At 41.9% G+C, this 18182-nt stretch overlaps 1 protein-coding gene across 3 annotated transcripts in view; it reads left to right on the top strand.

The window, feature by feature from the left end:
• The window catches only part of LOC122811982 (interferon-activable protein 203-like), a 481785-nt gene that overhangs the window by 252429 nt on the left and 211174 nt on the right, over positions 1 to 18182 (top strand). For all 3 annotated transcript variants that reach the window (XM_044084184.1, XM_044084183.1, XM_044084185.1), the window contains exon 3: positions 4770 to 4843. In XM_044084184.1, the coding sequence (XP_043940119.1) occupies positions 4770 to 4843 (74 nt within the window). The remainder of the gene's footprint in view (positions 1 to 4769; positions 4844 to 18182) is intronic.

The raw sequence follows: 18182 nt of genomic DNA, 5'->3' as shown, positions 1-18182 counted from the left end.
AGGATCCAGCAGTTCAAGAATTTCAAAAGCTGCTAGACAAGAGTCATCCAAGAAATACCGTCAGACTAAAAAGGATCTGGAACCTACTCGAGAGTCTTTAGTGCCAAAAAAGACAGGGGGACTGGAAACTGAGTGCTGATTAAATGAGTTCATCAAACAAAGTTCTAGATGGTCACAGTACAATCAATTCTTCCTTTTCTGAAGAAAGATGACTAGATGTGCTCGATAGATCTTCAGGATGTATATTACCACATAAAGATGGACAAGCGCTCCAGGAAGTTCCTTTGCTTCTGTCTGGGAGCCAGTCATTACCAGTTCAGAGTACTGCCCTTTGGTGTCACCACAGCCCCCAGGATGTTCACCAAATGCATGGCAGTAGTAGTGGCTCACTTGAGACTGCAGGGATTCCGGGTGTTTTTGTACTTGGACGACTGGCTCATAACCGCTTCGACCAGGCATCAGTTAATAGTAGCCAGGGATTACACTCAGTGTCTGCACCCACTTGGGAATTACGGTAAATCAAGAGAAGTCCCAACTCACTCCAACTCAAAATCTGGAATTTATAGAGGCTGTACTAAATACAGCAACAACCATAGCATCCCTTTCTCAAAAGAGGCCCCAAAGAATTGCTACACAAGTTCAAAAGATAATTGATGGAGAGGGTTCCTGCTTGACAAGTTTTGCAAACTCTAGGGTCGATGGCAGCCTCAATAACTGTAGTCCATCTAGCCAGGTTCCCTATGAGAATTTTGCAGTGGCTACTAGCTTCTCAGTGGTCTATCCTTCTCTAACCCTTGTCGGACCAAATTTTGATCAATTATTGCAAGAAGGATTTACTTTGGGTGTATTCTGAACAAATTCTTCTCAGCTGCCCATTTGTTCTTCCAAAGTCCATGGACATAGTGACCATGGATGCCTCCCAGATGGGATTGGGGGCATTTCTTGGGCAGGACTATTCAAGGAACTTGGTCCCCTTTAGAGGCCAACTTGCATATCAATGTCTTGGAGTTAGGAGTGGTGTTTCTAGCATTGCAGGCCTTTCAAACAGCTCTTCCTCTGGGGACAGTTGCAATTCAAACAGCATGCCAGTAATTTTGGTACATCATCAAGCAGGGAGGAACAAAGTCTTATCCCCTTTCTCGAGAAGCTCTGAGTGTGGTAGTGGGTGATCTCTTCCAACCACTTTCTAATAGCAATGCATATCCCGGGGAGTTCCAGTATTATTGCAGACAAACTGAGCAGATGTATCCTCCAGCCTCATGAGTGATCTTTCAGTCCAGAAGTGGCAGAAAGGATCTTCCGTCAAAAGGGTCGACCTTGCCACAGTCTGTTTGCTTCTCCCTTAAACAACAAGTGCAGGAATTACTTTGCCCTGATTCCCCCTCTGGGGAAGTCATCAAGAGATGCTCTCCTCCACAATTGGTTTCACTGTCTCCTGTATGCCCCCCCCCCCCGATATTGCTAATTCCAAAATTCCTGCAGAAATAATTCAGGTTGAAGAGCACAGTAATCCTCATTGCCCCCTTTTGGCGTCAACAAATTTCTCTCTCCTTCCTTTGGCCTTATCTGATTCAACAACCTTGAATTTTGGACCCGATTCCAGACCTTCTGCCCCATACAGACAGACTTGTTCACCCAGACATTTTGAACCTCAAGCTAGCAGTGTGGTTCCTCCAATTCCACTAATTGCCAGGTGTCTAAATCTGTCCTCTCCAGTAAGCCACATTCTCCTATCTTTGCATAAATTTTCTACTCGTAAGCTTCTGTAGAGCATGTTTTAGACTATTTAGCCTTTCTTTATAATGCCAGAGCTTCCCCTTCTACAGTCAGACTACAGTTAGCTGCAGTTTCCAATTTCCACAGTGGTTTGGAAGAACATTCTTTAGCCTCTCATAGACTTGTTATTTTTAAGAGGCACAATTTTGTTGAAACCTCCTTTCAAAGATCCAACACCACCATGGGATCTAAACCTAGTGTTACAGGCCATAGTACATTCTCCCTGTGAACGCTCTGCAGAATGTGATCTAGTTTTTGTCTTGGAAGACATTGTTTTTGGTAGCTGTAACCTCTGCTAGAAGGATCTCAGAAAATCAGGCCATGTTGTGTAAACATCCTTGTATGATTTTCCACAAAGATAGAGTTTAACAAACCCCTCTTTCCTATCCAAGGTAGTCTGAGTGTAACATCAATCAAACTATTAATTTACCGGTTTTCTTTCCAAACTTTTCCAGTGTTGTTTTTCTTTTGGCTTTTCCTGGTTAGGGGTCGCCACAGAGGAACTCTGGTCCGCTAATGATTGGCAGTAGATTTTTACGGTGCCAAGGTGCCAGCTCAACACACAACCTTCAACGAAGGCACGCCCATTCACGCATGTCTTTCGTACGCTACTTGACCACGGGGAGGACATCTAGACTCCACACAGAAGGCGCTCCAGCTGCGAATCGAACGGGAGAACCTCTTGCTGTGAGGTGACAACGCTACCACTGCACCACCATGGCTTACTTTCCAAACTTTTCCAATAAAGGTGAATATTCCTTACATTTTACTAGACATTCACAGATAGTTATGTTTCTGTCTTCACAGAACAAAAGACATTTGAAAATCTGACCAACTGTTTGTTTCTTTTTTCAGGGCAAAGTTTGGCAAGCCAGTCGGTAAGGTGACTCCGGCCAGATAGCTAAAGGACTGTATTTCATCTATCTATGATAAGAACAGAATAGCCTTGCCTAGGCCCGTGAAACCCATTCTACAAGATCTGTAGCCACTTCAGCAGTTTTCCAATGTAGAGCTTCAATGGATGATATATGTGCAGCAGCTACTTGGGGAATCTCCCCATACCTTTGGTTACTCATAAATTAGGCTTGGTCTTTAGGGGAAGAGTATCCTTTGGTTAGATGGTGCTCGGGAATATCCTGAGAGTCCTCCCAAGATCAAAGGTAGCTGGGGACTCTGTCCAGTATGTCAAGAATAACATGAAGATTGACATAATCAGATAAAGAAGTTATGTACTTTTACCATAATGTTCCATCTGTGTTATCCATTTTCATTTATCCTCAACTCCCCTCCCTCCATCCCCCGGCCTTTAAAGATTTTTTGGTGGAAAGGATTATATACCCTCATTATTGTGACTTTTCAAGTATAGCAGATATGGCTTCCATCTGGGCTTCCTTATCTCTTATCTATACATTCTCTGCAAACTCAATCTGAGGTAATTGTGAGAGAGGGATTGTGAGTAGAGGTGAAGCTCTAGAGTTTTTGACTTGCATGACCTGTAGTAATGGCTGAGACGGTTCTGATATTGAAAACGAACCCATATGTCCAGGATAAATGAAGATGAACACGTATGAAACATTTATGGTAAGTACATAACTTTCTTTTTTCTGGCAATATATCTCCACACTTTTTGTTTGGCTGTTGGACCTAGACCTGTTGTTTCTTGCCTGCTTTTGGTAGGAATGAGTTTAAATGTTTGGATGTCCCCTTTTTCCCCTTAATATTTTTGGTGTTATCTCACAAGGATATTCGTATTACTCTATATTGGTTACTACTTTTGGGGGGCTTTTCTCCTCAGACCTCCATTGGAAAATTTTCCAACCCAGTTTGATTTTTTTTAGTAAACAAATGCAAGTAAATGCAATTTTTACAGATATGGAGTCCCAGATGTAACCAGTTTTGTTGATGGTTTCATGGACTTATAAGTTGATGTTATTCCCTTTACTCAGGCTTAGGCTGCCTGTCTTCAAGTATTTTAGACAGGTTATGCATGCTCACCTTTCTTTCCCTTCATTTCTCCCTGTTGATCTTCAGCAGAGGAATGAGGTTGGACTGTACCTGGCCAATGTTATCATGCCTCAAGGAGTTGTCCACAAGGACTCCTTTTGTTAATGAGTGCTACCATTCTGATGGATAGCTGGGAGCCCTATGCCTGACACTTGTCCTTTGAAGGTGCCTCTGAGATCCTTGGAGTGGTTACTAGGGTCAGATGGGTCTATATTAGAAGAGAGAAGGCTCTTGCATCAACTCGTCAACACCTAAAACCCGAAGTCTGAAAAGAACAAAGTTACGGAACAGCAATTTTTTTTTTTTAATCCCTCCAGGGGAAAATAATTGCTGTTTCAAAAAAAAAATATATATATATATATATATATAAAGACAAAATGGGTTTTGCCCCTCACACCCCCTGATGTGGGGGGCTGTGCCACTCTCACCACCCCTACTTAAATATACCAACTCCGAGATAGCACCACAGTTGAGAAAACAGCTAAGTCCTGAGAACGGCCCAGTGATTTTTTTTTCCCTGGGGAAGAAAGTCTCTGTGCTGTAACTTCGCTCTTTTCAGACTTCGGGTTTTACGTGTCGAAAGAGCGTTTGCTCTTAAGTCGCTTCGCTTTTCTCTTTCGCTTTTCAGGTCAGATATGTCACCATTGTCTCTTTCCTCCAGCCTGGCCTTAGGAGGAGTCACACAGGAGTATTAGTTTGGGGTTCCTGTTAGAGGTGAAAGGACTTTTACAATTTTTCTTCCATCTTTTCTCACATTCAGTGTAGTTCAGAAACTCAAGACGGAGAGGCATCCAGAAGGTCATAGGTAGGAGGTATGAAGGGGCCTGGGAAAGATCTGCTGAGCTCTGAATATGTGGAGGGCGATATTGTTAAAGAAAACTGAAAATCTTAAATCAGTTCTGTAACTGTATCAAATACATAGTTTCATTTCATTTTTGCTGTACTGAGATAAGTCTATGAAAAGTAACAGTTTTTAATGTTTTTAATAGGAAAACGCAAGTCTGAAGATGGGGATGAAGATGAATCGCCTGCAAAGAAGAAGAAATCCCCTCCTGCACCTGTGGTAATTTGACATTTACATTATATTTCTAGATGACAACAGTATTCATATGTTTTATAGATTAAGCTCTGATCCTAAACAGCCTTTTGCTCTGCTACACACCAGAATCGACTATCTTATCCATTTTTCCTGCTCGTTTGGAATATACTGATACTTAGAATGCTAAACAGTATTACTGACTTCTTGCCTTTTGTTTTCATCTTCAAACCCTTGCGCTGAGAAAACTAGGGCTGTAATACAATTTTCAACAGATATCCCATTTTAGCCTAATAGGCTATCAGGCCATCAGCACTTGTAATTGAGACAATAATTTTCTGCAGCATAGCTGTTTTTTTTTTTAAATACCTTTATTAAATTATCACTTAAGGCATAGGCAAACAAACTTTAATAGAAAACAAGCTATATTACCAACTTTCCAGTTACAGTATACATCATCTATGTTATTTTTTATAATGATCAGTCCAATATTACACTGTAAATTGTTCAATTCCTGCCTTCCTTTAAACCTCGCTCTTCCTCCTGAACATTATTCTGCATTTATTGTACCCACAATTTCCATTTATTTCTATGTAATTTGCTCCTTCCCTTTTCAAATGATCCCACTTCCAGTTCTTTTATTAACTCTGTTACAATATTCAGCCATCAGAATTGAACTTAACAAGGCCTTACTGTGTCTTGGCAATTCAGACCCTGTCTCTCAGCTGAAAAGAATAATTTCCTTAGTTACACCCATTTGCTCACCCAGTGCTTCTAACTGAGTACCTTGTAGGGGAATTTTTAAAGTCTGCCATCTTATTACAATCCCAGAACATATGATGTTCATCATATTGATCGCTGCTGCGGTAGCCTTACCTGTATGGATTGGATCCTGCCAAGGATATAACAGCCAACCAGCCTTCAAAGCTTCAGGGCACCTATGTGCCCAAACTGTGAAACAGTTTGAGTTGAGCTGAGTTGACTAAGTCAAACCCTATAGAGCTTAACTGCCACTGAAGAGTGAACTCCTCTGAGGCTTTCGAGGATTGATGGTTGGCTTGTACATTCCTGTGGAGTTGGGCTGATAAGTTCCCTTTGGGGGAAAAATCTTCCAGTTCTTAATTTTATTGATGTTTTAATCACTTTCCTGTTTAAGAAAGTAACTTTTTATAGCCAGGAGTGTTGTATTTTAACAACTGTCTCAAGACTGTAAAGTACTTTTAAATGGAACAGGCATCTTTTTATAGCCAGGAGTGTTTTATTTTAACAACTGTCTCAAGACTGTAAAGTACTTTTAAATGGAACAGGCATTTTTTCTGTCAGTTAAAAGTAGTGTAAATTAACTAAAAACTTTTTTTTGGAGAAATTGTTTATTTTTCCTTTGTGGCTCTGACATAGTGTTGCTAAGTGCCTTTTTACTTGTCAAAAAAAAAAAAAAAAAGTAACACTTGTGGACTGATAGTTTTACAGGCAGTTGCTGCTTGTCTTTCCCAGGAAAGAGGCACTATTTTTGGCTTGACTGTGGATGTTCAGTCCTTTGTCCAGCCCCAGGAAAGAGGTGCTATTTTTGGCTTGACCATGGATGGTCAGTCCTTCATCCAGCCACAAAAAAAGAAAAAGTTAAACAGCCTTTGCCACCACAGCAGACTGGCAGTTTGCCTCAGCCACAGGTGGGTGACTCTTCTGTGGACATTTGTTGTACTTCAGAACAATCATTTTTCACCCAAGATCCCTCTGGTGTAGCACCTGCAATCACTGTGGATTTGAATTAGACACATCATCTGCAGATGGTGGGCAAGAGAAAGCCACTGTTGTCGATACTGGGGGAGGGGACAGGAAAGGTTTCCCTCTTTTGTCAGAATGGTTTGTCCATCCCTGGGAAAGCGGCTCCTTCCATTAGTAATACAGTTGGCCCCATTTTTCCTGTCACATGATTGGTTTTCCATTTCTTTTTATCTACTTTTCCCTCACATTTCTTTGGATAGGAGTAGTCTACAGGGTCTAGCTCTGGGTTTAATTCAGGCTATTGCTCCTTCTTAAATATTTTCTGGTAAAGGAGGAGGATTCCTCTTTTCCTGAAGAGATTCAAGATTCTGAATCTGGACTGGACCCCCCCCCCCCCCCGCCAAGATTTCCAATTCGGACTCGAGAGGAGAGCTCCATGTTTAATTCTCTCCCTTTCTCTGAGACTATTGCTAGAATGTGCCATTTGGTTTCAGTAGGAGAACACTGAGGTTTTCCAGTCCCTCAAAAAATACAGTGAGTTACAGAAGGATTTCCATAACGTATGCCCATTTCTCCTGTCAACTTTAGAGGATGTGTGTGTGATACTGCCTGCAGTTTTCCTGATAGTCATCCATCTGCTCCTAAAAAGGCAGATAGGATGTATAAAGGTTCAGTCTTTTAAATATGTTACACTATTCCCAAACCTGACCCAGCAGCTATAGCTTTTGTTGATCCCACTGCTGCTAAGCACTTGGCTAATTCAAATCCTACTCTTTCAGGCAAGAATGGTACAGTTATTGAAAGGTATGGGGAAAAAAAGTTTACACTTCTGCAGCTTTCAGTTCAGAATTGTGAATGGTAAGGTTCATGTTAGTTTGTTCTCACAATTTTTTTCTTCTTGAGGAAAAAAATCTGCTTTAGATGACTTAGTTCTTCTATTGCACAGGTCACTACTCTTTGTTTTCACTGTGTGTGTGACACTGTTGATACATTTTTTAGGGCTAAGGGCCTGGTACTGTTTTACAGAGTTTGCATGGCTGCATTTTCAGAGCCTCCCAGATATTAAAAATGAGATTTTAAATTCTCCCTTGGATAGGGATTTAGTTTATGGCCTCTCTGCTGCAGAGGTGATCAAAAGTGTGATGAAAAGGGGAAGCTGATCCAGGGAATCTGTAATATTTTTCAACCCTCCCATTTCCAAATTGCCCAAGGGCTTTTCTAGAGCCTCATTTTATTTTGTCAAAAGCAGACTTAACCAATTTACATAAACAGATGTTTTTAAGAAGAAATGACAAAAGGGTTTCCAAAGAAGTTTTGAAGCTTGTAAAATCAAGGACAGTCCGGCAGGTCTGAATCACTATTGAAGAGACCTTGTGACCCCTTTTTTCTTCCAGAAAGACTGAATCTTCGTTTTTCTCTTTGGCAACAGATTTGCAGAACCCATTTGTCTGACACACTCATTCATCAGAGTTACAGATGGCAGTTAAAGGAAATTTCTCCTTTCCAGGGGGTCATTCCTCCCAGGTCAGACTCTCTTGTTTCCACCTTTGTTCTTCACATCCGTATTCATCCAGACTTCAGACATTTCCTGCATGTCTGGATCACATTATTAGTTCTCTGACTTAACCTTTGGTGTATCCACTGCACCAAGAGAGCTCACAAAGTGTCTGGCTCCAGTTACAACTCATTGCATGCTACAGGGTATCCACTTTTTTTCCGTATTTATACTGCTTGGTTATCTTTGCATAGTCTTTTTTCTTTTTGTGGAATCTCTCTCTTAGGTGAGTGATCTCTTATACAAGCTAGGATTTCAGGAGAACATTCAAGTCTTTCTTTACTCTCTCACATGGCATTTTGTTCCTGGATGTCAATTAGGCACAGTTCAAAGACCTTTTCTTCCACGGGAAAAAATAGGTTTTTATTTAGATCTATTCCTAGGGTTTTCCACTCAGACTTCAGTCATTGCAAGGGAATACTTCCAGATTTTGGGTCTCATGGCATCTATGATTCTCATGATAGCTCTGATTAGACTGCAAATGAGAAGGATACAGTGGAATCTGAAATCTGTTTGGTCCCAGTATAAACACCCTTTATATCTTCAAATCCCAGTGCTGAGGTTTGTCAGAAGAGAAATCTTTTGGTGGAGACTACAGATATCCTTAAATCCAGGTCTCTCCTTCTCCCTCCTTGCCCCAAAGCAGTTGGTCACCACAGACACTTTGGACTTTGCTTGGGATGAAAGTGTAGGGGGTGTGGGCCACCAAGGACAGACACAACTACATAATTATAGGAGATGTTTGCCCTGATCAAGACAATCAGTTCTCTGAACCATCTTTGACCCCTGGGGACCTATTAAAGTGGTTTCATACAATACCACAGAGATATAGCTTCACAGCACAGTCTCACTCTACATGCATCCTGCATTCTATCCGAGCAAAATTGTGTTACAGACAAGTTCAGCAGGACCAGGGCAGACCCTCACGAATGGAAACTAAATCAGGGAGCCTTTCCAGATTTGATCCATCGGTGGAGAGTTCCTCAAGTAGACCTTTTGGCCATCGGTGGAGAGTTCCTCAAGTAGACCTTTTGGCCTCCTCTGTGAACAATTAACTGGCAAGATTCTGTTCCAGGACTCTGTGCATGAAGGCCTGGAAGACTATGCCTATACTTTTCTTTGGACAGGAATATTTATGTATGCCTTTCCACCCTTTCCACTAATATCCAGAGTACTTCTGAAGATTCGGAAGGAATCCTCCAAGATCATTGTGGTGACTCCCATAAGGCCTAGGTAGCCATGGGTTCTGTCTTCTTTTGGAAATGGCTGTAGGCAGTTACCACAAGCTTCTTCCCAGATTGGATCTGCTCTCACAAGAACAGGTGTGTTTGATATACTCCAACATCAGTCATTTTGCCCTGATAATAGGGTCTTATTTCCGTTTAGGCATCTTTTTTTTTGAGGATGTGCAGCAGATACTAATGGAGGCAAGAAAGCCTGCTACTAAAAAATCATATATTAGCAAATGGAAAAAGGTTTTCTAGTTGGTGCCAACATCTTAACCAGAACCCATTTAGGGCTAGTGGTAGTTCTTTGGTTTTATTCCGCCGTTGTGGTGCTGCGGTAGCATTGTCGCCTCACAGTCTGACCCTGTTCGGTTCGATTCTCAGAGCGTCTTCTGCGTGGAGACATGCGTGAATGGGAGTACCTTCGTTGAAGATTGTGCGTCAGGGCGGGTAACTCGGCACGTAAAAATCAACTACCAATCATTAGCGGACCGGAGTTCTGCTGTGGCGACCCCTAACCGGGAAAAGCCGAAAGAGACAACAACAAAATGTTCTCTGGTTTTATATTATGTGTGTAATTTACTATCCTGTGGTCTTCCTTATTCCTCTGTCGGGGTTCATTTATTGACCATTTCAGCATGTCTGCCCATGGATCCTCCTCTTTTAAGGCAGTCTCATGTCAAAATGTTCTTGAAAAGGGTTTTTGCATAAGAGGCCTCTAAATAAACTCCCTCCTTGGGATCTATGACTTGCTCCATTTTGAGCCATCTAATCTGGCTGACTTGAAGTTCTTGACATGGAAAACAGTTTTACTGATTGCTATGACCTCTGCAAGAAGGGTATCCGAGTTGCAAGCTCTGATGTTGAGTCATCCCTCTCTCCTTTCTATGGAGACCAGGTTTCTTCGAGAACTAATCTTTCTATTACTCCTAAAGTGGTATCCAGATTTACTTTAAGCCAAACTAGCCCTCTCCCCATTTTCTTTACTGAACCTAAAAATGAGAAGAGCGAGAGAAAGGATACTCCATACCTTGGATGTCCACGGACAACTCTGGTAGTATATTGACAGAACTAAATCTTTCAGCTCTTCATATCAATTTCTTCTTGTGATGGTAAGGACAACCTGTGTCACAGATAATTTCCAAGTGATTGTCTAAGGCTATCACCTTTTGTTATACTTTAACAAATCTATTATAAGCAGGGTCAAAGCCCACTCTGCATGGGCCTTTGCTTAATCAGTAGCTTTTTGAAAGCGGTTGGATTCTAAATATATTTTAGAAGGTGCTACTTGGTCCTCTGCACATATTTTTACAAAGCACTATAAGCTTAATTCCTTCCCTAGGTCCAGATCAAGCTTTGCTAGGACCATTCTCCTGGCGTTCAGGATTCTTCTCCTTCCACCTCCCAAATGCAGTATGGTAATGGGTGTAGCGAAGGCTACTGCAGTAGTGATGAATACGAACATAGTACAGTTGAGCTGAACTTGCCATAACAGTATGTTCAAATGATCAGTGCTTGTTGCTGCTCCCTCCATCCCCTTTGTTGCTTTGTGTGTGTGTGTGTGTGTGTGTGTGTGTGTGTGTGTGTGTGTGTGTGTGTGTGTTTTTTAGGTATAGATATTTATTTATTTTTTTGTTCCTAGCATAGTTTTTTCAGGGCTTCACCTCCCTCTTGTCTGCTGGCAGGAAAGCTGTGAATGGCTTTGCACCCAAACTTGTCTTTCAGTCAACTCAGATCCAGCTGCTTGACAGTTTGGGCACATGTAAGGTACCCTGAAGCTTTGGAAGATGACAGTCAAACATCTACTGTTAGTTAAGTTCAGCTTGTACAACTGTACTTTCCAAGTTGCCCTTTTCTTCCCTATCGCACCTCCAACATTTGTCAGCTACCTGAGAAAATATTCTTTGGAATTTGCTTGGGGTGTAAACATACCTATGCAGTCCCTTCCAACCAAAACATAAATCTTCTAGACTTTATTGCATACTTGGAAGCATACATATGTCCTCCTATTGTTCCTCTGTAAAATGCTTATTCAACCTTTGCTAACCACCTCCGATTCTTATTGTTATTACACAATGTATGCACTACTTATCTTTTTTTTTAACAGCAGGTTCTGTTCTAAGTTCAGTTAAAAACTCTACCAGAGCAAGTGTTCTACTCAGGATTCTTCTGTCCCTTTCTTAGCCTCCTCCTCTTGTATTATCTTTCTCTCTCTAGCTATTTGCTCCCAATACCTTGGTTATTTTGCCAGTTTTCTCCAGTAAATTCCAGACCCCTCTTGCCTATGCTGTGTGTATTCCTACTTCCAGTGATACAATCGAATTGTACGGGTTATAGGTCACATTAAAGGTGGGAAAACGTCTGAAATGATTTATTGTGGTCTAATTTTTTTATATTGCAAAAACATGGTATTTTAACAGGGGTGTGTACACTTTATAACCACTGTATAAAAACCTTAATTGTGTAGCTGTAAACTATCTCCAAATCAGATAATCCTAAACCACCCTGTTCTATTGGAAGGATAAACTTATCCCACTTGACCCTTGCCCTCTTTCCCTTTAAGATAAATTCCTTCAACTCTTTATTGTCCACAACTTTTTCTCTGGTTGATAAAAATATGCCTGATCTGTATATAAAGCTAAGTAACTAAAAAACATTTTCACTGCTTGTATCTTACTATCCATGTCCATAAACAAAAGCTTACAGTTTCTCAGTTTTTGTTTTTGTATCCCCATTTGTTTAGTGTATGAAGCTGGGTCTGATGGTCTTTACCATCTTTAGGTATTAACAGCCACCACAGCTTTCTTCCAAGATGTTGGTGTTTCCCCTCTTTTTAAAATGCTGTTTAACAAAATCTTCGGGATCTTAATCACTTTCTTCTCTCCTAACTTCCACAGGAATATACCGTCTGTTCCTAGAGAGTTTCCTGTTGATTGATTATAAATCGCCATTTTTTTTCTCATCTCCTGCTGCCTTAACTGATAATTGTTGAGGTTCATCTACCTCTAACCTTGGCATACTTAACTCTTCCATAAATATTTCCATCTGTGCTCTTTTTGATTTCTGTTTTTCTCTGGTTTGTACAAATTTTCATAACATTTCCGAAATATCTATAATACCTCTACAGGATCTCTGTTTATTTTTCTTGTTATAGGCTCCCTATGTTTGGAGACTACCTTTTTTGCTTTCTGTTGCCTAAGTCATTGGGCTAAACGTTTTTGTGCTCTGGAGTTATTAAAAATGTTACTTAACAGCAATATTTCTAAACTCCTGCGTATTATCCTATACTCCTTTATTTTCTCTTTAGCATTCTGCAGTTGCAGCTGCTCTTGTTCTTTGAGATTCCAGTTATTCTGCAATCATTTAAACTTTGTCAGCCCCTTTGAATAATTCCTATTAACCTTCTCTCTTATTTCTACCCTATTTTTAAACTCCATTTTCATTTTATCCTAATCACTAGCTGTAACTGCTGAGGATATTTTTCTTCCCTAACAACGCTGGAATAATTTCCACTACTTATTCCTTAAATACCTCATTCTTTACAGGAAGGTGGGAAAGTGCCAGTGTCTCATTTTTTTGCTTCATTACTTGAGATTTTTATCTTAGTTTTTATTGGTGCTTGGTTTGAAATCATTATTGGATTTGTGTCGGAACTTTCAATTAAATGCAAATGTTCCTGTGGAATATAATCTCCGATGTCGGTCTTCATTCTGTCTTCATGAATGAGTTCAGATTCAATCTGCTGGATCCAGCTTGGCCGACGCTACAGCTCCCACCAGATCTTTCGAGCTTCTCCCTTACCCACAATACACTTTGCCAAATACCTTAGATCTTGTTTGCTGCTTCTAGCTAATGGACGTGGTCTAGCAGTCCCTCTTGAGCTGTATTAGATAAGTAAAGTTTTTTTCTTTAACTCATTTTTTCCCCGTAGCTTACCTTGTAACCTTTTGGTCCTTACTGTTTTTACGGTTTGTGGTTTATGGTCTTCCTTTTTTCTGTATTCTCCCTTGCCCTTACAACTTCGTATTTCCATTCGTGTTTTCCTCTACTGAACTTGAGGGTTGTAATCTTTTTGTCTGCATTTTCTTCAGTCTCCTTTTGTACTTTGTACTCCTAGATACTATCATTAGTGTCGCTCTCTTTCTTACAACTTGGGTTGTAGTTCTTACCATTGCTGGTATCCCTTCCTCCTTCAGCCTGTTTAAAAAAAAAAAAGACTTACTATTTTTCTTTTTCTTATCTTGAATTTTAACATATAGTTACAGTAGAAATAAAAACCTGCAGGATTTAAGAAATGTTCCGAATGTGGACATAAGTTGTCTATCTCAGATGCACACTCCTTTTGTGTATACTGCCTGGGTACATTACACTACGGGAAGGTTGCTCGATTTGTCACAGATTTAACCCCCGAGCCTTAACTGAACGTAAAAATAAATTACTATTAAAAGGTCTCCTTCCTTCCTTTTTGGAGAAGCAAAATCCCAGTCTCCAAAGTCAGTCTTCCACCTGGTCAAAATCTTCCTTGGTCTCTTCACAGAAATGGAGTGCTAAACATCTGGTCTCACCCGAATCAAAAGAAGATGAAACTTTTGGATCAGGCTGTTCCTTCAGATCGTACGATTTCTAAAACAAATACTACAGTTCCAGCTCAATCAAAGTCAGGTCAGACTCAACCTTCAAGAGACTGTTTATTGTTCTCGTACTCATTATTGTACATCGGTTGACCCAGTTTGATGGTTGACAAGCTTCCATCTCCTCTTCTGCAGAGACCAACATCCCCCTCCATTTAGTCTGCTTATTCTTCTAGAAGTCTCACAGAAGAAGATGTGGAGAGAGTGCCGAGGAAGACTCTCAGCTCAGGGGCAGATAGGTCTTCCCTTGGTACCTACCCTTCTGGGTCAGGCAGTTTGACCTTCCACCACACCACCCTTGCAAGTTCCTCCTCGGACTCCATCTGCTGTCTTAGCGTTTCAGGATCCCAGTCATCTGAATCGGTCAGTCTCTGATCTGAGGATCTCCTTCTCTTCGGATCCGACATATTCTCTGAGACCTCCTATCTTTTTGGATCAGGAGAGCTCTCTGAGCCAAAGCCTGCCTGCTGGGTCTGAGGTACAGCATTCGACTTCGATGTTTTCAGAGCCATCACTGTTCCTCGATCCCTCGGCACTGGACAGATCCGAAAGATGTTACAATTCGGGATCCCAGTTTTTTGGATCAGAGCCCGTCTCTGGCTCCCTTGAGCTCTGCCTTTGAGGCTGCGAAGAGATTGTTTTGCTGCCTTCCCAGTCCTGACAGAGTCTTCCCCCTTGGGTTCTACCTATTCCATGATGCCCCAGCATCTGAAGACTCCACTACTCTCTCCAGGGGGACATCCTGTACCAAAACCTCCTGTTTCCTTTCAGGGAATTTTGATTTCCTCTTCCAAGACTTCCCCAGAACATCCCACTGAGGAAGTACCCAGGAAAAGGACATGCAAGAGGAAACACCTAGACTCCCCACAGGAGTTTGTCACTAAAGACATGGATTTCGATGAAGGTGAAGTGTCCCCACGGTCACATCCTAAATTTGTTCTTTTTGGAGACTTATACTAGAGATCCTGAAATAGAGAGGTGGCTGGGCATCCTGCAACCCTGCGGCAGAGGAATCCATTTTCCTAGAGGCTTTTGGTAGAGGATCCTCTACTTCCTGGGTGACTCTGCCAGATGATGGGCTTGTAGACATGATGCCTAAGTGACCAATACCTCAGAGACCAAACAGGATAATGGCACCACCTCAGGATAGACATTTTTGGGGAAAGGGGTTCCAGTTGATGCCATAGTCATTGGTCATTGCAACAGCAACAAAGAAGGAACTAGCTGACGAGTGTTCCACTCTCTCTCCCCCCAGCAAGGAGTTGTGGGTGTTGGACAGACTGGGGAAGTGTGTCTTTGCTTCAGTGATTGTAATGCAAAAGTCGCTGAAGTAATCTGGCACATTTTGTTAGAATTCAGAGAGATTTGACCAAAAAGTTATTAAATACTTTCTCAGGAGCCGTATCTGCAGAAGTTAAGGATTCAATAACTTCAGTTGGCAACCCTACAGTCTATTTCCAATAGTTGCATGAGGTTAATTTCCAACATAGTGAAAGGAATGTCAAAAGCTGTGGATTCAGGCATTTCCATGAGGGGCATGCCTAGATGCATTTTTTGAGACTTTGCAGAGCCATTCAAGTCCAATTTTGTCAATGCTTCCTTTGACAGAACAACTGTTTTTGGCCCTAAAGTGAAGGAAAAACACTGAGAAAGATTGTAAGACCTTGTCTGCCTTGGGCATATGTTTTTTTGGCCCCCAGAGATCCTTCTTCAGGAATCAGTGGAGTGACTGGAAAATGTTGTTCAAGAAATCCCAAAGTCTATTCCATGACAAACGTGGAGGAAGCACCCCCAGAGGCATTGGGGGGAAACTCCAATGGGTGTTGTCTCCCTTGTGGCAGAGGTGGCCTGCATAACCAGGGTTCACAAGAATCTTTCTTTGATAAACCCTATCAGCGCTCCTGAATGAAACCTGACTGTCCACCTCCAGAGACAGTCTGGGAAAGATTGTCCCTGCACCAGAGAGCCCAGCCAGAATTAACAAGATACTTGGGTGCAGAGAATTATATCCATATGTTACATAATACTATTTTCCCTTCCACCCCCAATTCCCAGGAAAATCCCCGATGTTCCACCCAGTCAGAGGGATCAAGCAGCAATTCAGATTCGAAAGCTGCTAGAAAGTCATCCAAGAGGTCCGACCAGACCAGATAGGATCCATAACTTACTCAGGGTTCTTTTTAGTGCAAAAAATGACAAGGGACTGGAGACCAATTTTGGATCTCACAAATCTGTTCAACGAACCAAGTTCCAGATGGTCACAGTTCAGTCCATTTTCTCTTTTCTGGATAAGGACAACTGGATGTGCTCGATAGTTCTCCAGGATGCCTACTATCACAAAGATGAACAGGCGGACCAGGAAGTACCTATATATATGTCTGGGACCCAGTCATTACCAATTCAGAGTACTGCCCCTTGAACTCACCACAGCCCCCAGAGTGTTTTACCAAATACATGGCAGTAGTAGCAGCACACCTCAGACTGCAGGGATTCTGGGTGCTTCCCTACCTGGACGACTGGCTCATTACCTCTCTGACTAGGCATCAACTCATGCAGTCGAGAGATCAGGTTCTCCACACCTGTGCTATCCTAGGAATTACCATACATTACAACAAATCACAACTCCAGCCAACTTGGACACTGGAATTTATTGGAGCACTGCTCAACACAAACACAGCCATTGCTTCCCTTCCACCTTACAGAGTTCTAACTGTAAGGTCATAGGTCAAGAAGATTGTAGACAATACATTAATCACAGCCTGCACAGTCCTCTGAATGCTGAGCCTCATGGCTACAGTGATAAACTTAGTTCGTTGGCCAGATTTTACATGCGGATCCTACAGTGGATGCTAGCTACCTGTTGGTCAGTCATCCATCAATCAGTGTCATATCAGATAAAATTTACCAACACATGCAGAAGAGATCTTCATTGGTGGATTCAGTCCGATCAACTGCTCCATGGCCATCCATTCATTCCCCAACAGCCCAAGGCCATAGTGACCACAGATGCTTCCCAGATAGGGTGTGGGGGCATTATTTGGAGAGGACAGTCTAAGGTACTTGGTCCCATGAAGAGGCCAGTTTGCATAGAAATCTAAAGATGAGAGCAGTGCTGTAGGCATTGTGAGCATTTCAAGATATTTTTCATTCTGGGACAATTGTGATTCAGATGGGCAACATGTCATTCGTCTGGTACATCAGCAAATGGGGAGCCGTATCTTACCCATTATGTTGAGAAGCTCTCAGGATCTGGCAGGGGCAATATCTTCAGACTGCTTTCTTTTAGCGATGCACATTCTGGGGAGATCAGCGTGATGGTGGACAAACTAGTCAGGTACATATTACTACCACTCAAGTGGTCCTTCACCGAGAAGATGGTGAAGATTTTTCATTGATGGGGACAGCCATGCTGCACTCTTTTTGCCTCTCCTGTAAACAAGTGCAGCAACTACTTTGCCGTGGTTTCCCCATGGGGACAGTCCCTGAGGGATGGTCTACTTCACAATTGGCCTCCTGGTCTTCTTTATGCATTCCTGTCAACCCCATTGATGCCAAGATTTCTGCAGAAAGCTGCCAGTTCGAAGAACAAAGTGATCCTCATTGCCCCCTATTGGCCTTGACAAATCTGGTTTCCCTTCCTATGGCCTCACCTGGTTCAACCACCGTGGAACCTAGATCTGACTCTGGGCCTCCTGCCTCACCCGACAGGCATATGTTATACCTGTATATACCAAACCTCAAGCTAACTGCTTGGTTTCTCCAGTTCCCTTAGTAGCCAACCTATGCTCTCCTCACCTGTCTGACACACAATCCGGTCTTCCCATAAACCTTCGACAAGGAAAACATGTTCTAGTAAATGGAACAGGTTTACCATTTGGGCTCCGCGCATAAACTTAATCCCTTTTCAGCCTCTATTTATCACATTTTAGATTTCCTTGCTCACCTTTTTCAAAACAGCGCTAGTACCTTAACTATTCAGGTACAGTTAACAGCATTTTTTAATTACCATACAGGGTTGAATGGCACACCCGTAGCTTCTCACAAGTCGAGCAAGGCCTTCTTAAAAGGGACACTCCTCCTAAAGCCTCCTTTTAAAGACCCTACACCACCATGGGACCCAAATTCAATGTTGCAGTCTCTCACACAACCTTCTTTTGAACAATCAGCTATATGTGACCTTAAGTTTCTTTCATGGAAGACAATTTTCTTGGTTGCTATCACTTCTGAAG

This window comes from Protopterus annectens, chromosome 9.part0 (assembly GCF_019279795.1).
Source record: "Protopterus annectens isolate FY-2018-M chromosome 9.part0, PAN1.0, whole genome shotgun sequence".
In the NCBI taxonomy this organism is placed as follows: domain Eukaryota; kingdom Metazoa; phylum Chordata; order Ceratodontiformes; family Protopteridae; genus Protopterus; species Protopterus annectens.
The sequence above is the reverse complement of the archived record's forward strand: the minus strand, read 5'-3'. Positions and strand labels throughout refer to the sequence as shown.